At 41.7% G+C, this 22,187-nt stretch overlaps 1 protein-coding gene across 2 annotated transcripts in view; it reads right to left on the reverse strand.

The window, feature by feature from the left end:
• Nucleotides 1-17,742, reverse strand: part of LOC122565474 (solute carrier family 71 member 1-like) — a 63,490-nt gene extending 45,748 nt beyond the window's left edge. Inside the window, exon 1 of one of the 2 annotated variants that reach the window (XM_043721480.2) lies at nucleotides 17,530-17,742. In XM_043721480.2, the coding sequence (XP_043577415.1) occupies nucleotides 17,530-17,610 (81 nt within the window). In that variant the 5' untranslated portion in view covers nucleotides 17,611-17,742. Of the gene's footprint in view, nucleotides 1-12,994; nucleotides 13,257-17,529 lie in introns of those variants that run through there. The other variant, XM_043721482.2, reaches the window with a different exon arrangement.
• Nucleotides 17,743-22,187: the final 4,445 nt, after the last annotated feature.

Here is a 22,187-nt window from a genome sequence, read left to right on the forward strand (position 1 = left end):
GAAAGAACACCTCATCTTCCACTTTGGACCCCTTCAACCTTACGGCATCAATGTCAATTTCACCAGTTTTCTCATCTCCCCTCCCCACCCCCCCCATTCTCCTGCTCCTCGGACGCTGCCTGACCCGCTGCACTTTTCCAGCACCACACTTTGACTCTGATCTCCAACATCTGCAGTCCTCACTTTCTCAAAGCTCTTTAGAGTCAATTATATTGTTCAGATCACTTGCTTTTATTATGTTGTTGTTGAATGCAAAAGACTTTGCAAATTAATCTGCCCCCCGCCCTTCATAGTACCATGAAATTCTTAATACCTACCTCAGAGACCAGGTTGGGAATTCCATGTAGTCAAAAATAGCACTTAACAGTGAAGAACACTCAGTACCACACTGAAGTGTCAGCACGAATTAAAAATTGATTTATTGCAGACAGTCAGGCTGATGGGTCTACTTCAGATTACAAAGACATAACTCGTGATGTGCTGTAAGGTTCAGTCCTGGTGCATTGTAAGCCAGGAAGAAAGGGCAGCACAAGCCTCTCCTGCATATCTAATCACCCATCATAAACTGTGATTTGCAAGTTGTAGGAAACAGGTCCCAGACCATCTTGGAAGCATAGTCCACAGTACAAAAATTTAAATAATTTAAGACTCTTTGAAAATTACATGCTCATGATAAAGACTCTCAGCTCGAGGCAGATTTCAACCTTTAGGTCCAAAGCTTATGGATTTATTGATATCACAGATTACAGTATCTAACATGGACAGTGTTGCACTGTCTGAAATGTCATGTAACATTTAGAGTTGGAATTCCAGTCTTTCAGGGTTTAGGCAGTTGAAGGCACAGCCACTAAGAACAGGGGAGTTATAGATGTAGGCTGGAACTTTTTTCACTGGAGCATAGGAGGTTGAGGGGTGACCCCACAGAAGTTTATACAATCACGAGAGGTATAGATAAGGTGAACAGCAAGAATCTTTTCCATAGGATGGCAAAGTTCAAAAGTAGGAGTATATTTTTAAGGTAAGAGGATAAAGATTTTAAAAGAACGAGGGGCAATCTTTTCCTATCTCCCCCTCAAAAGAGTGGTTTGAATATGGAATGAAGTGCCAGAGGAAGTGGTGAATGCAGGTACAGTTACATTTAAAAGACATTTGGACAAGTACATACATAGGAAAGATTTGGAGGGATATGGGCCAAATGCATGCAAGTGGACTGGTTTGGTTGGGAGCATGGTAGGCCTGAACTAGTTCAACCAAAGGGTCTGTTCCCATGCTTAAATGGCTCTAAAAGATTCCACAGCCACAATTTCAAAGAAAAAGAGATTCTTCATGGAGTCCTGGCCAACACTTACCTCTCAAACAATCTCCCTGGAAGGATCGTGGTCATGTTCATAGCTGTTTTGGGGCTCAGGGTACAAATTGCCTGCCTCATCTCCTACATTTCAACAGTATAACAGATATTCATCAGGAGCACCATTTAATGCACACTCCCCGGGGATATTCAAGCCATGAAAATCACAAAACAAATGCAAGTCTTCTGCCTGAAAGTGATGTGAAAAAAATCTGCTAAAGACCCCCCATCCAGTTCAAAAACAATCCTATTTTTCCACATCTCTAAATTCCCTGTGATTTGATCTTGTCAACCTTCTGCAATACACATTACCGCAGCTGAGAATGGGAGAAGTCACATTCATAAATGTCAGTCTGAACTGACTCCAGACTCTAGGAGCACCAACTGCCTCCAACCAAACCTGCCTCCACTTAGATTGGTCAAACAGTTATGGAAAGGAGCAAAGATGAGAAGTGCGCAGTGAAAGCTAGAGTCTGTGCTATCACCCTCTACTTCACGTCATCAATACAGCATCATATAAAGTTCCATTTATATCCTCCTCAACTTAAACAGAAATATACCTGTTCTCACTAAGTAACAGAGACTTAAGTATCAGAAAAATCCCAACTTGGATTACTGTTCAATGCTTGATTAGATTCTACCATTCAAGGTGTGTAGGAATGCTCAATTAGACTCAACAACTCTGGAAGGATGAAAAATTATCAAAGTTTTCAATTCCAAATCATTATGCAGTGTTGTGGGATTAAAAAGAAACATCTGTACATAGTTTGAATTTACTAAACTTCCCCAGACCACCTCCAAAACATTTTCAGCCTTCCTTAAATAGGGAGGCGAAAACTGCAGAGTATTCAAATTTTAGTCTCACAGATGCCCATACCCATGTCCAGTTCCTCTCGTAATAAATTAAAGCATGAATTAGCCTCCTTAATTGCTATATCTGCATATTAACTTTGCGATTCATGCACGACAACATCAAAATGCCTCTGGAATTTCACATCCTGCACTTATCTATTTAAGTAATACTGCTTTTTTTCTTCTTCCTGCCAATGCACAAACTTCATATTTTACTGTGTTTTACAATCAATCAGAGGAAGGCAAGGGTACAGTAATACAAGCACAAGAAGGTTACCAAGACAAAGACTGATTAGTAAGGGGATCAAAGGCTATGGCGAGAAGACAGGATAATGGAGCTGAGAAACAGACCAAATGGCATAATTCTGCTCCTAGATCTTATGGTCTTAAAGTAAAGCATTATTGTAGGTTCTGGATATTGGAAACAAAATAATAGCAAATGCTGCAAGCAGTCAGCAGGTTTTGCAGTATCCATGAAGAAATAAACAGACATAACCTTTCAGGTCGATGAACTTTCATCATCCATTGCATTTAAGTATTTTGGTTAGCATTGTTCAATGAACATGACTACGTGCAATTAGAGCTAAAATTTTCTACTGCCAACACTAACAGTCTAAGTATTTAATGTAAGTGGTTATACAGCATTTGCAGTAGAATCTAAAAGCATTCTAAAATTAAATACTTCGAGAAATTAGAGAGATGCAAGCCAATCTGCAGGTTCAAATGATAGTTATAAACCAAAGTTCGTCTGTCTAAAAATCAGACATATCCTTGGATATACTTCCTGATATTTAAATTTCTGTTCCTACAAAATGGCAGAAAGTGTTAACTATGCTACAGTGGAAAGTGGCCTAATCACACTCAATTTCTTTGCAAACTTTACACTTACTACCAGCACATTCACTTAACTGCTATTAACTAGTTGCAAGACATCATTTTTACAGTTTCAAAGCACCAAAATACAGACTAATGCTTCTCAATGACAGTAAATCTAGAAAAGGATAACTCCCAATCAATAAAACACAGATTGCACGAGATTGTAAACTGCTCACAAGGATGGGAAGTCACAGTCATTTGGATCTCATTTTCTGAAGTGTATCACATATCAAAAGATAACTATAATGTAATCTGCATCCTATATTTGAACAATGGGCAGTATTAAGACCTCGTACACAGCTTAGAAGAATGGTACCTGGGCAAATAGTGAAAACCATGCAAATAATGCAGAAACAATTTATGAAGCACCAGTTGATTTCTGATGAGCAGCAAAATCAAGCTGCCAGTTTCAGATGAAGCAAATTTTTCTGAGGGATAGTGAACCAGGGTCATAGCCACAATTTAGATCCCATTTCAAAATCATACATGCTGACTGCATTTTTTTTCTTGACTGCTGTAGAAATATATAACACGAATGAGGAATTGGAGATGATGTTTCTAAAGCACAAACTTTTAAAACTTATTAGCTATAATGCCAGAAGACAGAAACAATGTTCAATAACACTAGATTGTCAAGGGAAATGTAATAGAAACAGAAATCCAAGCTTCATTTAACATTTGCGCTGGTTAACACATTATGCTATTTAAGTTTCAATATATAATCAACTTATTTTCTTCTTTAATTAGTGTTGAGATTTCCTGTTGTTACATTCAGTTTTCATGTCCCAACAACAACATCTCTCAATTCAAAATGAAGGTTGGGGAATGAAGGCAGGGAATTGAGGGGACTGAGTGCGACACCTTTTTATGAGTGTAGGATATGTATGAAACAAAGCCTAGGAAAGATCATCTAGCCAATCAAAATTGCTTTTTTTGGGGGCCAATCTATCAAACACTAACAGCCACTTCCTTGGAGATGTTCAACAGAAGATAAAAATTCAAGACCAATTCTGAAGAATAATCTGTAAAGTTTCACCCAGAAGGTGCCAATGACCATAGCCATATTACCCAGTTGTACAAGATACTTGTGCTTTGGTCAGCCAGCATTGCAACAGACTGCATCCAGTTGCATTCAGTCAATTAGCAACCACCAGAACCCCCTATCCATCCATTTCAGGAACCATTGATTGTAACATAAAGGGATTACCAGACACTGATTATTACTCTGGGACTTACAAAATAGTTAAACTGTGCTTTCTATGAACTAGACTTCATTGTAAAACTAGCTTTATCACATGAATTGCCTCCTGACTTCAGCTGGTTCAGCAGTTAAAACATTCAACTGAACTGGAAAATTGTTCAACAGTCAGTCTGCAATCTAAGTCGATGAAACTGCTGCATTTTGGTTTACAATTTGAGACTCAAATCAATGCTTTGTAAATAAAAACATAATCTGAAGACTTTTAAACAACTGAAATGTTAATTTTAAAATTAACAATTGCACTGGAAACCAGTCTACATAAGCCAGAGGGGCAAAACCTCCTTTGGTTCTGTGCTTACCAATGTAATATCTCATGCAAACTAAACAGCATACAAATAAGAGTGCCCTGTCTCATTGTGAAGCTGGATTCTTCATCGTTGGCTATAATTAACATGGGAGAAAGTAAACAAGGCAAGAATCATGAACCAAGTAAAGAGAAATAACTTCAGCTACTCTGCCCTAGTAAGTGGTTGAAGAATTGCCTACATAAAGGGAGTTTGGACCTAACAAGGCAGAACATGAGAGAGAGCGCTCAATGATTGTTATGGTATAGTAACGATTTGGAGATGTCGATGTTGGACTGGAGTGTACAAAGTTAAAAATCACAACACCAGGTTATAGTCCAACAGGTTTATTTGGAAGCACTAGCTTTCGGAGGGCTGCTCCTTCATCAGGTGGTTGCTGCATTGTTGTTTGGATTGCTAAACATGGAATGTCCCATTACAGCAAGAAATTAATAACTGGTTAATGTGCCTTTTTTGAGAGGTGTCAGATTAGCAAAAGAAGTAACATCGGTTGGAGGATTTGAGCTATAGGGAGAGGCTGAACAGCTGGGGCTGTTTTCCCTGTAGCGTCGGAGGCTGAGGGGTGACCTTATAGAGGTTTACAAAATTTTGAGGGGCATAGATAGGGTATCCAGAAATACAGGGCATAGGTTTAGGGTGAGAGGGGAAAAGATATAAAAGAGACCCAAGGGGCAACTTTTTCACGCAGAGGGTGGTACGTGTATGGAATGAGCTGCCAGAGGAAGTGTTGGAGGCTGGTACAATTGCAACATTTAAGAGGCATTTGGATGGGTATATGAATAGGAAGGGTTTGGAGAGATATGGGCCGGGTGCTGGCAGGTGGGACTAGATTGGGTTGGGATATCTGGTCGGCATGGACGGGTTGGACCGAAGGGTCTGTTTCCATGCTGTACATCTCTATGACTCTATAACCCAGTACACCAGAAAAATTCCATACTCTTTAAATAGTGTCATGGGATCATTAACAGGTCACCAAGCTGAGATGGTGCTTTAGTTTTGATGAGATTAGAGTCCTTACAGTGTGAAAACAGGCCCTTTGGCCCAAAAGGTCCACACGGACCTTGCGAAGAGTAACCCACCCAGACCCATTTCTCTCTGACTTATGCACCTAATACTGTGGGCAATTTAGCAAGGCCAATTCACCTGACTGGCACATCTTTGGACTGTGGGAGGAAACCGGAGCACCTGGAGGAAACCCACACAGACACGAGGAGAACATGCAAACTCCACATAGACAGTCGCCTGAGGCTGGAATCGAACCTGGGACCCTGGTGCTGTGAGGCAGTCCAATGTTCAATTGGAAGAATATTACCTTATGCGAAAGCCAAATTCTCCAAACACTTAAATTGCAGTGTCTGCCTGCATTCAGCAAGACAACTACATACTTCAAAGCTAATTGGAATGTTAATCCTGCTTATCAGTTTATTTACATTTAGTATACTATATTCTTATTCATTGTGCATATATAACACCTCTGTGGTAAATTATTCAATTTTTGGCTTGGTATTAGTTTGGTTGAAATGGAGCTACTTATTGTAGTGACAAGACTGTAATATCCATAATGTTAAGGCACTTTCCATTTGATTTTGATCATATGAATTGTGTTTCAAGATTACCCAGCATTCAGAATTAAGAGATTTACAACAAAATCCTTGCTCCTTTGGATAGTTGCAAATGTTTACCACACCTTAGCAAGGATTAAGTTTATGTCCAGTTGACTGACTCTCATGCTTGAATATATGTCCTTTTCTTTCAAACCTTGTTTAAAGATTAAACCTTAGTGGGCAGAATAGCTAAGAACTCCAATGCTAATTCAATAATGAGCAAGCAAAAAAATGGAGCAGTGCAAATATTTTTGAAAAATAACTTGTTTTAAGGGCCAGGTTCAAGGCCGTTCAACACACAAATAAACACTATAGATTTGAGAAAAACAAAAAGTTACATAGTAACACTGAGCAAGGGAGCATGGGTTCAACTTCAGCACACTTCATTCCTGATCTAGCCACTTCAGTGATGTCAATTCAAGTCACAGCAGTCTCTCTCAGTTGAGAAATCAGGTTTGGATCTTTATAACTTTAGCACCTGGTGTGATCACTTGGACTGAGAGGATCCCCAACCAAACGTTCCACAAGCAATTCCAGTAATCTAGTGGGAAAGAGGTCACTGTTTTCAGAAATCATAGGAGCAAGTAAGAACAATTCCAGGAATCAAAACTAAATTACTTTTTCCTTGCAAAAAGGGAAATTTTGAGGTGAGCTAAGATTTTCACAATTAGGCAGTCAATTGATAAAGTACAGCAAGTCAGGATGTTTCTCATGTAGTGGAAAAATTTTATTTCAAGATGCAAAGCTTGGGAATTTGGAATAAAAACATGCCAGGAAAACTACTGGAATATAATACCAGGAAATCTACTAAAGCAGACAGTCTACAGATAAATAACTCTTTTGTGACCATTTAAGGTACAGTTGGGTGTAAGTAAATATCCCTGCAGAGATTACATGATCATGTCAACAGCTTTTAATTTTCCGAGGCTCAATACAAAAGATATTTATGTTGTGCATTTAACATAATAAATTTCAAATGCTTCACAACACTATTAAACAAAATGTGAAATGGAGCCATGTAAGGAAATAGTCAGATGGGTGACAAAAACTTAAAAACCATTCTAAAGGGGGGGCTCTAAAAGGGAGGTAGAAAGAGTTAGAGAAAATTCTACAGTTTCAGGCCCATGCAGCTCAAGGCATGATCGAGAAAGGATGTCCACGAAGCAAGAATTAAATGACTATGGAAATCCCTTATTATTATAGGGCTGGAAGCGATTAAGATAAGAAAGGGTGAGGCCAGAGAAGAATTTGAAAAGTAGAGTAAGAATCTTAAAGTGACTTAACTGTATCAAGTACAAGGATGGTATGGATATGGGCACCTTCCACTTGATTTCTATCATATGAACTGTGTTACGAGATTACTCAGCTTTCAGAGTTAAGGTAGGTTTACAAAGGAATTCTTGCTTCTTTGGATAGTTGCAAACGTTTACCACACTTTAGTCAACTGGAGAAATGCTCACTCCATGCTGAGTCTCATCCTTAAACATATCCCCTTTTCTTTCAAACCAGATTTACAGTTTAAACCCAAGTGGGCAACAATGGACACTCAGTTCAAAGTAATACAGAAGCACATGGTTGTAAGCAGTCAATGTCAACCTCAATGGCAGGGGAGGCGGAAAGAGTACTAAGCTTGCAAAAAGTATTGAGACATTAGTCTGTCTTCCTAGTATTTTGCTGTTAAGAAATTTCCTCTCATCTGTGCCTGGAGGTCAAACAAACTGGAGCACAAAGACACAGTTGAGTCAGGTTATGTCCAATGTAAACACGGAAACTTGTGACGTTTTAACGTGATACCCGTGGCTTTGCAGTGTACCATCCATAGTCAGTGAAGCACAACCAGGTCATTGTTTAAATATTAAGAGAATTTCAGACCAAATAATCTGAAAAGACGTCTTCCAAATTAACACCTTCCATCAACACGGACAATGAGGGCAGAGGTGCATTGGAACATCGCCTCCAAGTCGGATTTGGAAAAATCACATTAAGAGGCAAATTGGATTTTCCCCACACCCCATAAAAGTGAACATATATTTTAAATAAACTTCAAATTGTTAAGCTAAACCTGAATTCTGAACTAACTGCTAGAGTGGACTATCTGCTACAATTAGTCCATTTTCCACAACATCATTGGCAAGGTGTTCCCACTGTGCAACAGCAACAGGTCCTGATTTGCTGGCAATGAATCTGGTTTGTTCCAGAGTGAACACCATTCTTGGCATCCCACTTGACATTCCCCACTCCACCAAAATAAACTGGATGTAGGTGCAAATGAAGCAACCAAAATACTGAATTTCCTGACTAATCATACAAAGTGAATCTTTGCAATTTGACCTTTAGACACCAATCCAACTTTCACAATTTTAATCACAAGTTTTTCCTGTCTTAAATTATTAAAAGACTCTCAATAAATTAAGAAAAAGATGACATGCATGACCTCATCTATGCTGATATTAAGTGTGTGCCCAATATTCAAAACAACCCAGAAAGACAAAGGCCATTAACATTCATTAGAATTCCCTTCAATTGTTTGATCTTTAAGGGGAGCCAACAAGTGGATAGGATAAATAGACAAAGTCTTTTCCCTGGGGTCGGGGAGTCCAGAACTAGAGGGCATAGGCTTACTGTGAGAGGGAAAAGATATAAGAGAGACCTAAAGGGCAACTTTTTCACACAGAGGGCAGTATGTGCATGAAATGAGCAGCCAGAGGAAGTGGTGGAGGCTGGTACAATTACAACATTTAAAAGGCATTTGGATGGGTATATGAATAATGGGGGGTTTGAAGTGATACAGGCCAGGTGTTGGCAGGTGGGAATAGATTACGTTGGGATATCTGGTCGGCATGGACGGGTTGGACTGAAGGCTCCATGCTGTACATCTCTATGACTCTAAGTCATCACTCGGGTTGGATTCTCAATAGGAACTTGACCGGTTCTGAATTCTGGAAGGGGGAGAAACAGTAAGAAAACCTTTACAATGCATTCAGACAGATGGCCAGACCAGAAGTGGATCTATTTTGCTGGGATTCCTTGCTATCAGGAGCCAACACAGGTTTCTTGAACATTCAGTGACTGAACCCATCTTCAACACCAGGAAAAAGGCTGCTCGGTTGCAAAATAGAAGGGGTGACATTTCCACAACATTTTCTACAGTTGGTACTTTCCCAAGTTCTTTAGTTATTACAGAGAATGAATGCTACAGGAAAATACTGTAAAATCTTCAATGAAATTTCAAATCATGCCAGTGTTGAGAGATACCTTTCTGGGCATAGAGAAATGAAAAATATTCCTGAAATAGTATTCCCTCTACCCAATTATAAACAGTGCTGTTACAAATAAATATGTTTTGACATTGTTTCATCTAGGTGCTGCCAGCATGTTCTAAGTCTAGTTTCAGTACTTTTTAACCTCATTAGTTCATTTTAAATATACACTCCAGATCAGATATGTAGTGTGTACAGCATAGAAAATAGGCCATTTGGACCCACTGGGTGAGGCCACTGTGCATGCTCCACATTCACATGCAAGTTTCCTCCCATCTAATCATCATATGCTACTCCTCTTTCAAACAAATGTAACCAGAGCTGGTAGCTCTTGCAGTAGATCAGTTAGTCACATTTTCCAGTTCTCAAGCAAAACTACACAACCAATGAAGGTTCCTAACTACTGTAATACTATAGAATGATATACCAGAGGAGGCAAAAAACTGCCAATGCTGGCATCCAAGATAGACAAGCAGGAGGCTGGAAGAACATAGCAAGCCAGGCAGCATTAGGTGGAGGAGAAGTCAACATTTCAGGTGTAACCCTTCTTCGGGACTCCTTCACCTCCTGATGCTGCCTGGCTTGCTGTGTTCCTCCAGCCTTCTACTTGTCTACCACAGTATAGGAGGCAGCCATTAAAATCATTGTTCTTATGCTGACTCTTCGACAAAGCTACCCAGTTATCTCTCTCTCTCTCTCTCTCTCTCTCTCTCTCTCCAGCTTTCCCCGTCTATACTCTTCAATGCGAACTTATCTACTTCATCTTCTCTGCTTGGAAGGACTATAATTCTGAACTTTTTGTTTCTTTACTCTAATTTATTCTTAAGATTTTGTACTTAGATAACTTTCATACCCAAGATGCTGTGAAGGTCTGTAATGCCAGACCTTTTATTTCTTGAAATTTCTTATTTATTCCTAAGAATCTGTACCTAAGTGCCTTTACACCCAGGTTTGCACCCCAAGCGGCAACTTTGCAAATTTTTCTTTCTCACAGAAGTAAACTGTATTCATGTGAGTACATGATAAAAACATAATTCTGTATTTATCCAAGTCTCTTGAAAATTATTACTGAATCTGCTTCCACCATCCTTTCACGCAGGTCTTCCTAAATCATAACTCACTTTATAACATTCCCTTCAGACACGGCATTACAGTGGAAGTAAAACTTCATATGGCACCGTTTTAAGAGCAGGGAAATTTTCATTAAGTGCCCAGTTTAATATTTAATGAGTCAAACATCATCACTACCAGGTTACTACAATCTGTGGGAGCATGTATTGTACAAAACAGTCTGAGTTTTCTGTATTAGAACAGTAATATTGGCTGTGAAGTGCTTTGGGATGCCCTGTGGTTTTGAAAGGTACAATATAAATGCAAATCATTCTTCTTTGGATCATGACACTTCAAATGGTAGGAGTCAACCTTTTGTAGGCACATTTTCCTAATAAACTGAAGAATATCCTACACAGTCTGAAACTCTCATAAGCGTTATCCTCATTGTAGACCAGAGGCAAGGAAATTGCAAAGCGCAAAGCTAGGAACTAAATCTAGTCAGTTTATGAGGGATACATTTCAAGAAAATATTAAGCAACAAACTAGGCAAGAACATGACTTGAGTATTAAGGAATGTTATGCACAGTGAAGTCAGTTTGACACTAGTGTAATAGAAATCATGGATGGAAAGTAATCTTGAATGAAACAGAATATTGTTAGCTCTCTGTCAAGCCCTTATCCTAAGCATTTTGAGCAGCCCTCTGAAGTATACTGGTGAAATGAGTTAAACACATGAATTAAGAGCAAGAGTAGACCGCTTAGCCCTTCAAGCTTGCTATCATTCAATATAGTTACGATTGATCCAATTGCTTTTTTTAATAGCCAGCATGCTCTTACACAACTGAATATTTTTCTCCCCCACATCAAATCATGTGGTGCTTTTACACCTATTAACTATCACCAGTAAAATCACACATGTTTTCCAATTAATTTACATGCAAAGCACATTAAGGGCATCACAGCCCAAAAGTGAGGGAGAGGAACCAAATCAAAATGGAATTGGAAGGGGAAATAAAAACATCTACCCCTTGCAGTGCCCATCTCTCTCTAGAGACGGAGGTACTGGTGGACACCATGTGTTCCCTTTCCCAGGACACTTTGGCACAAAGAGGGGCAGACAGTTAGCAGCTATGATCTGAGCGCGTTTTGAGAAGATTTGTAGCTCAGGTTGAGGGTTCTGGATGCAAGTTTGCTTGCCGAGCCGGAAGCTGGAAACCCAAACTTTGGGTCCGCTACGTGGATGACACCTTTGTCATCACTAAACAAAACAAATTAGAGGAAACCTTCAAGACCATCAATAATATCTTTACAGGCATAAAATTCACAAGAGAGGAAAAAAAAACTGCCATTCCTAAGATGTCACAGTACAGCGAACAGCCAATGGGGAACTTCGAACCAGTGTCTACAGGAAAACACCATACACGGACCAAATACTGAACTACAGAAGCAATCATCCCAACACCCACAAAAGATTTGTAGGTGCCAGTGTTGGACCAGGGTATACAAAGTTAAAAATCACAACACCAGGTTATAGTCCAATAGGTTTATTTGGAAGCACTAGCTTTCGGAGCACTGCTCCTTCATCAGGTGGTCCTGATGAAGGAGCAGTGCTCCAAAAGCTAGTGCTTCCAAACAAACCTGGGACTGTGTGATTTTTAACCCACAAAAGATGCATTAGAACATTATTTCAATGAGCCACCGCACACTGCAGCACAGAGAAACTATGAAGAGCAGAGGAAAATCACCAATACAGCATATTCAAAAAGAACAATCTGCCGATTTCTCAGCAACAAACCCAAACAAGCAGACAAAACGCATCCAGAAACCCTAGCCACTCTCCCTTACATCAAAGACATCACAAATGACTGCTAGACTATTCAGACCTCTTGATATCATGGTAGCCCATAAACCCACCAACACACTGAAACAGCAGCTAATGAATTTAAAAGACCTTATACAGACAAGCAGCAAAACAAATGTCATTTACAAAGTAACTTTCAAGAATTGTAACAAACACAAACAGGCAGAAAATTAGCCACCAGCATACATGAAACATCAACTAGCCACAAACAGACGTGACCCTCTCTCACTAGTACCCTTACATACAGATGAGAAAGGACACCACTTCGACTGGGACAACACGTCCATCAGAGGACAAGCCAAACAGAGACACACAAGAGAACACCCACAAGCATGGCATTCCAGCCAGAACTCTATCAACAAACACATTGACTTGGACATCATTTACCACCCTCTGTGAAAAATAGGAAATAATACCACCACAGGAAATGACAAGACCAACCCAAGGAAACCTAAACACAGATACAAAGTGGGTCACTAACACCAGTGCTTCACTGGAGGCTCACTGATGATGTTACCTATTATGGTGACAAAATGTCCAAAAACAAACCTTTCAGCTCAGCGAGCAAACTTACATCCAGAGCAATGAGCCTCTCCACAGCTCACTACACAGACCTGCTAATGGCCAAACCCAGGAGCAGATCCATAGGAGGTCCTCTGACTTGCCTACACCCAAAAGATCAGGACACAGGACTGAAGTGCAATCAAATGAACAGCAAACGATTACTCAAGTAAGTAAAAAGGTGTTGCAATCGCCACAACCAATATGCACAGGTCCACAGATTCAACATCTCCGCAAAATAAAGAGTTGAGCTGGGAGTCCGTGAACCATAGCAATCTGTAGTTACGTGGGACACTGATTGCATTATAAACTCAAAACCACATTCATGTGGCATGTAGACAACACAGCGGCTCAGTGCTTAGCACTGCTGCTTCACAACACCAGATTCAAATCAAGCCTCAGGCGACTGTGTGCAGTTCACACATTCTCCCCGTATCTGCATGGGTTTCCTCTGACAGTCCAAACATGCGGGTAGATGGACCATGGTAAATTACCCATTTTGTCTGAGGATGTGCAGACTGGGTGGTTTGGTGGGAAGTGCAAGGCTATGGTGGTCTGGTTTGGATGCTCTTCGGAGGGTCAATGTGAACTTGCTGGACCAAACGGCCTACTTCCATACTACAGGGATTCCACAAAACATCTATTGCTGCCAGTACCACAAAAAGAATTCCAAAGTCTTTCACGTGGGAAAATGTGAGGTTATGCACTTCAAATGGTGCAGGAAATGAATATTATTAAATGACTGAAGAAAGAACAGAACACAAGAATTTGGATGTTCTTATCCATGAATCAAAAAATGCCAGCAGCCAAACTCATTGGGCAATTGGAAGGCAAATGGAATGCTGACCTACATACCAAAGGGAATACAAAAGTGGGGAGGGGTTTTACTGATAACATGCATGACACTTGCCTTACCACAGATGAAACAATGGTCTTTTTCCAAATGGTGGACAGTAACTAGCAATGTAATGTAGGAATCAGTATTTGGACCCTAGCTATTCAAAATATTTATTAATGATTTGTATAGAACATAGAATATTACAGTGCAGTACAGGCCCTGTTGCGCCTTTCCATGAATCCAATCTGAAGCCCATCTAACCTACACTATTCCATTCTCGTCCATATGCCTATTCAACGATCATTTAAATGCTCATGAAGCTGGCAAGTCTACAACTATTGCAGGCAGTGCGTTCCAAACTGCTACTACTGAGTAAAGAAACTACCTTTGACATCTGTCTATATCGATCACCCCTCAATTTGAAGCTATGCCCCCTCGTGCTAGCCATCACAATCCTAGGAGAAGGGCTCTCACTGTCCACCTGATCTAACCCTCTGATTATCTTATGTCTCATTAAGGTACCGCTCAACCTTCTTCTAACAAAAACAGCCTCAAGTCCCTCAACCTTTCCTCCTAAGACTTTCCCTCCATACCAGGCAACATCCTACTAAATCTCTCCTGCACTCTTTCCAAAGCTTCCACATCCTTCCTCTAACGCGGTGACCAGAATTGCACTCCAAGTGCAGCCACACCAGAGTTTCGTACAGCTACAGCTTGACCTCTGTTCCGAAGCTCGATCCCTTTAATAAAAACTAACATAGCGTATGCCTTCTTAACAGCCCTATCAACCTGGGTGGCAACTTTGAGGGATCAATGTACATGGACACAGATCTCTCTGCTCATCTACACTACCAAGAATCTTACCATTTGCCCAGTACTCTGTTACTCCTTCCAAAGTGAATCACCTCACACTTTTCTGCATTAAACTCCATTTGCCACCTCATAGCCCAGCTCTGCAGCTTACCTATGTCCCCCTGTGACCTACAACATTCTTCGGCACTATCCACAAGTGTAAATTTATTTACTAAATTTACTAACCCAAGACATATAGGAGGTAACTAAAAGTAATGCCATCAAATGTACAGAGGGAAGGATGAGCTGTGGGGAGGTTGCACAGATGCTTCAGTGTGATTTGAACAGGCTGAGTGAGTGGGTAAATACATGGCAGATGCAGTCTAATTTGGATAAATAGTCAAAACAAGGCAGCAAATTTTCCAAATGGCTACAAATTGAGAGAAGGGAACGTGCAATGAGTCCTGAGTGTCCTCAGACACCAGTTGCTTAATGTTAGCATGCACGTACAGGAGACAGTCAAGGCAGCAAATCACCTTTAGCCTTCATAACAAGAGGATTCAAGTACTGGAGCAAAAATGTCCTGCTGCAATTGTACAATGCTTTGGTGAGACAACACCTGGAATATTGTTTGCAGTTTTGGTCTCCTTATCGGAGGGAGGATGTTCTTACTGCAGACGGAATGCAGCAATAGTTGACCAGACTGATTCCAGGATGGAAAGGCTGACATAAAGAGAGGCTGAATCTATTAGACCTTTATATATATCAGAGTTCAGAAGGAAGGAAATCTCAAATAAACCTATAAAATTCTAACAGGACCACATAGGATAGATGCAGGAAAGATAATGCTGATTGTGGGGGAACCCAGAACTAGGGGTCAATCTAAGGATACAATATAAACTATTTAGGACAGAGATAAGGAGAAGCTTCTTCACCCAGAGAGGAGTGAGCCTGTGGAATTCATGACCACAGAAAACATTGAAGGACAAGACATTCTGTGATTTCAAGGAGTTGAATATAGCACTTAGAGCTAAATGAAAGAATGAATATGGGGGAAAAGCAGCTGATCATCCAACTCAGATTATAATCAATATTGGAGCAGGCTCGAAAGAGTAGGAGGAGGCCTTATCTCAAAGGAAGGATATACTGGCACCCCTCAGTTTCTTTATTCATTTTAATCTTCTGCCGTATTCTATTACCTGCTACTGTTTAGGCAGCCTTCTTCCTCCCTGCTACCTATCATCTCCAAAAACCATCTTTACTGTGTTCTTTGTGCCACCTCAATTCTTTTTCATACATTATCTTTTGAGCACCGTCATTATGCTGCTCCAGTTTCCTCTGCTTCTCTCATGACTTCCACGCTCTTTGACCACTGTTACTCATTTCCATTCCTGATGCCTTCACTGATTGACCTATCCTAATCCATTGCCTCAACTTCAGCGCTGGCTGCTACAACTCAACTTTATTAGTCATGGTAGCTCACAGCACCAACTACCCACACTCAATCTGGCACTGATAGTTGTGTGTCAGTGAAGGGGGTGCAATCTATCTCCCTAACAGCACTGCAGACATGCTTACATCAAGTGGCCTGCAGATCAACGTAGCTGCTCACCATCACCTTCTCAAGAGCAATTAGAGATGGTCAATAAATGCTGGCAGCAACTCCAACATGCCATGAAGGAATTAAAAATTCCATGCTTAGCACCACGACCAAACATCCTTCCCCTTCTTCCCCCCCCCCCCCCCCCCCCCCACCATCCTACACATGTCAAACCTCCAAATAAGACCCTTGCATCTCAGTTTTTCAAAAAACACCAAAATATCCCATCCTCTACATAAGTACCAATATATCCCACCTCCTCCACCACCGTGTAGACTCCCTTCATCACCACCACAAACATATTCCAATGCCCAGAAATTTCAGACTCCATAAAATTAATTCACAAAACAGAAGCAAAGTACTGTGGATGCTGGACATAGAAATAAAAATAGAAAGTACTGGAGAAACTCAGCAAATCTGACAGTATCTTTGAAGAAAGAAAGAGTTAACCTTTGAGTCCAACATTATTATTCTTCAGATCAAAGGGTGATATTGGACTCAAAATATTAAAGTTCTCTTTCCCTCTACAAATGTGGGCAGCATGGTGGTTAGCACTGCTGCCTCACAGCACCAGAGACCCAGGTTCAATTCCCACCTCAGGCAACTGTCTGTGTGGAGTTTGCACATTCTCCCCATGTCTGCGTGGGTTTCCTCCCGGTGCTCCGGTTTCCTCCCACAATCCAAAAAATGTGCAAGTTAGGTGAATTGGCCATAGTGTTAGGTGAAGGGGTAAATGTAGAGGAATGGGTCTGGGTGGGTTGCTTTTCGGCAGGTCGGTATAGACTTGTTGGCCCGAAGGGCCTGTTTCCACACTGTAAGTAATCTAATCTAATCTAAATACCATCATTTCAACTCCTCCACTGTACTCTCCCTCTCAGCCCCTTCAGCTCAATTTATCCAAACAAATACACCACTCTGCAGCTCACATTACTCCACAACATATCCACCTCAACTCCCTCCTATATTTCCCATTCTCTTCAAATTACAACCCAAGTGAACCACTCACTATTACTCAACCTACAAGATGGCAATTCTCCAAAACACTATGCCCCTAGTCCCAGCCCTCCCTATAGCCCCATCCCACAACTCCCTTCACCAAAACTGACCTCTCCCCACTCCCCATCCCAAAGCCCACCTTCACCAGCACACCAAAGCTCTGTTCCCCTCCTACCCCACATAGCCATCCTCCCCACTCGGTATCCCCCACCCACTTCCCCTCCTCCCTTTATATCCCCTCACCCCCACATCCCCTCCCCCTCCCCTCCCTGTCCCTCCACCTCCCCCCGGGGTCACCGCCCCTCCTCAGCCTGATCCTTACCGTGCCTCCGTCCTTGATGATGATTTTCTTGGCCAGCAGGACACTGCGGTTCAGCCGCTTCTTCTTCTTGCCCTGGGTCATGTCTCGTTCACGCGGCCTGAACCGGCCCGACCCGCCTCATCGCCATAGAAACGGCCGGAGCTGACGGCCACCCAGCACCCCGGCCGCCATTTCCCGCAGACCACCGCCGGCACCTCAACCAAACCCGGGCTACTGTCCAATCAGGAAGCGTTACACAACCCGCCCGACCCGGCGTGCGTGCTACAACCTAACTTGCTGGCCGGCCGCTTTAGCCCCGCCCTCCTGCACAACTACTGGTCGTGATCGTGACGTTGTCACGGCCTGGCCCAGTTATCCGGATTGCAATTGGTGAAAAGAGACATCAATCGCTGAGAACACGTTCGTCACTCCCTGATTGGTGCATGCGCGGCGAGGTCGCATGTGATCGCTGTATGACGTCATGTATTCATTTGGTAAAGGAAAGTTCCCGTGGTTTGTCAAACGGCCATTTTGGTAAAGGACTATTCCCGCGATGGGGTGCTCCGCCATTTTAGTAATGGACAAGACCTGAGGCGGGCTATGCCGCCAGTTTGGTAAAGGAAAGTGCTTGTGCCTGGTCCAGTCAGCATTTTGGTAAGAAGGTGTGCAATAGGAGTTGGGCATTATTCCTTCTTGATGAAGGGCTAATGCTCGAAACGTGGATTCTCCTGCTCCTGGGATGCCTCCTGACTAGCTGTGTTTATCCAGCACTACACTCTCCACCAAAATTACATGAATGGCCATGCAAATGTCAGTGTATCCATTTTATAGCCGAAAAAGTGCTGCTGGAAAAGCGCAGCAGGTCAGGCAGCATCCAAGGAGCAGGAGAATCAACGTTTCGGGCATGAGCCCTTCTTCAATATCCATTTTATACCCAATATAGTCAATGTGGGATATAAATGAATTAATGTTATTTCTGCAAGTATAAATTCTGATACAGAACAGGAATGAGAAAATACATATTCAGCAAAAAGAAAGGATATGTTAGCATGAGACGTGAATACAGAACAATGGTGGATATAAGGGCAAACAGGAAAACATCTGTTTTCCCCACTTGCACCGAGACACAGGAACAAACCCTAATTAAAGAGGTCAAAGTGGCCTCTGGATGGAAATGGATGCTGATAGAAGAAAAGCTATGCCTAATCAATAACCTACGGTAGACTGACATCAAACACCCTTATGGGAGTCAGAGATAAGAGTTTGTCACGGACAAGACAGGATAAACAGAAGTTGTGGGATCAGTCTTAAGGAAATGAGTGACGTAAGCGAAGCAGGGAACAAACAATGGAATAAGGAAAACATATGGGAAAAGAAACTGTATAAATTGTAAGGGTTTTTTGGGATATAGTGTGCATTTTGTCATTACCTTACCTGGTAATTAGACAAAGCACCCACCTATAGGTGTATAAATAAATGGCGGATTCAGATATTCGTCTCGGACTGAAATTATTAAAGTTAGTGAGCTTTTGTTTCTCACAGTCAACATTACTTACATCTGCAGGGGGAGGCATGGCCTTGTGGTGTTATTGTTTGACTATTAAGCCAGACACTCTGCGCTGCCTGACCTGCTGCGCTTTTCCAGCAACACATTTTTAAGCTCTGATCTCCAGCATCTGCAGTGCTCACTTTCTACTATTAAGCCAGACACTCGTCTAATGTTCTGGGATGCAGGTTCAATTCCTGTCATGACGGCAGATGGTGAAATTTGAATTCAATAAATTAAGAGTTCATTGATTGTTGGGAAAATCTACCTGGTCCTCCAATGTCCTTGAGGGAAGGCCCCAACCCATATACTTCAATGCAAAATCTAAATTTACATTCCAGTGCTGTCCTGAGAGAGTACTATCCTGTCAAAGTGCTGTCCTTTGTCAGAGACAAGAAAATAATGCCCAGTCTCCATCTAAAAGATTCCACAGCCACTTTTATAAAGCAAAGGTGAAACTAAAATTGGAGGTGTAGTGGACAGCGAAGAAGGTTACCTCAGATTACAACAGGATCTTGATTAGATGGGCCAATGGGCTGAGGAGTGGCAGATGCAGTTTAATTTAGATAAATGTGAGGTGCTACATTTTGGGAAAGCAAATCTTAGCATGACTTATACACTTAATGGTAAAGTCCTGGGGAGTGTTGCTGAACAGAAAGACTTTGGAGTGCAGGTTCATAGCTCCTTGAAAGTGGAGTAGCAGGTAGATAGGATAGTGAAGAAGGCATTTGGTATGCTTTCCTTTATTGATCAGAGTATTGAGTACAGGAGTTGGGTGGTCATGTTGCGGCTGTACAGGACATTGGTTAGGCCACTGTTGGAATATAGCATGCAATTCTGGTCTTCTTTCTATCGGAAAGATGTTGTGAAACTTGAAAGGGTTCAGAAAAGATTTACAAGGATATTGCCAGGGTTGGAGGATTTGAGGTATAGGAAGAGGTTGAATAGGCTGGAGCTGTTTTCTCTGGAGTGTTGGAGGCTGAGGGGTGATCTTATAAAGGTTTACAAAATCATGAAGGGCATGGACAGGATAAATAGACAAAGTCTTTTCCCTGGGGTCAGGGAGTCCAGAACTAGAGGGCATAGGTTTAGGGTGAGAGGGGAAAGATTTAAAAGGGACCTAAGGGGCAACTTTTTCATGCAGAGGGTGGTATGTGTGTGAAATGAGCTGCTAGAGGAAATGGTGGATGCTGGTACAATTGCAACATTTAAAAGGCATTTGGACGGGTGTATGAATGGGAAGGGTTTGGAGGGATATGGGCCTGGTGCTGCCAGGTGGGACTAGTTTGGGTTGGAATATCTGGTTGGCATGGACGAGTTGGATCGAAGAGTCTGTTTCCATGCTGTACATCTCGATGACTCTATGACTCTATGACATCTGAGGTGTCACTCAAATTCCTCACTTAAACACAGGTCACTTGGTCATTATCACATTGTTAATTGTGGCTTGCTGTGCAAATCCTTTTCAGGACCTTTCTATGTCACTAGTGTTATGGCTCCTTTTATATCTGATGGGAGGACTGATTAAATATCTCCTTCAAAGACCCAGTAAGCACAAAAAATCAAGGGCTGTGTAGCCTCTTTCTATGCTGTTTGATTCTATGCAACGCTTACATCTTTGGCATGGACCACACACACACTGTATGAAACAATAAAATTTGGAAAACCTGCAAACGTTACAAAGTGGAGGCCATCGATTGCACCAGTTGGTATTTCTTTGGCTCTGTTTGCTAAGCCTAAATGAACTAAAAAGATTATATTCTGTCTCTGATATCTCATGAGCAGTGTCAATTTATACAAGTGTATGCTGATCCCTCAGGAACTCTTAAAGTGTCTACATAAGACACCTTTTTCAATCAAACTTGTCTGACAGAACTGAAGAATGGAAGACCAAAGCTCCCTTTTGCCATATGCCTTGTGGCATCACTTCAGTTTTAGTTTGAAAGAACACTTGTGTTGGCACAGGCTTGAAGCCTGTTCCTGTGCTGTATTATTCTTTGTTCACCAATCTTGCCCAGAATTTGAGCGCTGGTACAATAGGCCCCATGCTACTACCGGAAGCACACCATGAAAAAGATCAAAGCAAGCAGCTTTCTGATTGTTAAGGGGTTGAGAATGAGAGGTCTTAGCTACAAGGTTAAATATTAAAGTCCGAGGATCAAAAAGCAAGAGAAACTAGTGAACAGAGGGACAGTTGTGAGGCTATCTGCTACTCACTTCCAACATTAATGAGAAACATGGCCAAGATTAGATTGTAAAGGTGGATGGAATGAAAAGGATTTGGAAGGATATTAAAACAGGCTGGGTTAAGTATGATTGGAATTATTTGCTTTCTTGGTGATTGACCAGTTGGAGAAGACATCTTGCAAAATGTCCAGATTACAGAGAAGGAAGTGCTAGATGTCTTGAAACGGTTAAAAGTGGATAAATCCCCAGGACCTGATCAGGTGTACCCAAGAACTCTGTGGGAAGCTAGAGAAGTGATTGTTGGTTCTCATGCTGAGATATTTGTATCATCTATAGTCACAGGTGAGGTACCGGAAGACTGAAGGTTGGCTAACATGGTGCCACTGTTTAAGAAGGGCGGTAAAGACAAGCCAGGGAACTATAGACCGGTGAGCCTGACCTCAGTGGTGGGCAAGTTGTTGGAGGGAATCCTGAGGGACAGAATGTACATGTATTTGGAAAGGCAAGGACTGTTTCGGGATAGTCAGCACAGCTTTGTGCGTGGGAAATCATGTCTCACAAACTTGATTGAGTTTTTTGAAGAAGTAACAAAGAAGATTGATGAGGGCAGAGCAGTAGTTGTGATCTATATGGATTTCAGTAAGGCGTTCAACAAGGTTCCCCATGGGAGACTGATTAGCAAGGTTAGAGCTCATGGAATACAGGGAGAACTAGCCATTTGGATACAGAACTGGTTCAAAGGTAGAAGACAGAAGGTGGTGGTGGAGGGTTGTTTTTCAGACTGGAGGCCTGTGACCAGTGGAGTGCCACAAGGATTGGTGCTGGGCCCTCTACTTTTTGTCATTTACATAAATGATTTGGATGCGAGCATAAGAGGTACAGTTAGTAAGTTTGCAGGTGACACCAAAATTGGAGGTGTAGTGGACAGCGAAGAGGGTTACCTCAG

Source organism: Chiloscyllium plagiosum, unplaced genomic scaffold (assembly GCF_037043375.1).
Source record: "Chiloscyllium plagiosum isolate Xiang-an unplaced genomic scaffold, Cpla_swu_hap1 HiC_scaffold_28, whole genome shotgun sequence".
Taxonomy (NCBI): Eukaryota; Metazoa; Chordata; class Chondrichthyes; order Orectolobiformes; family Hemiscylliidae; genus Chiloscyllium; species Chiloscyllium plagiosum.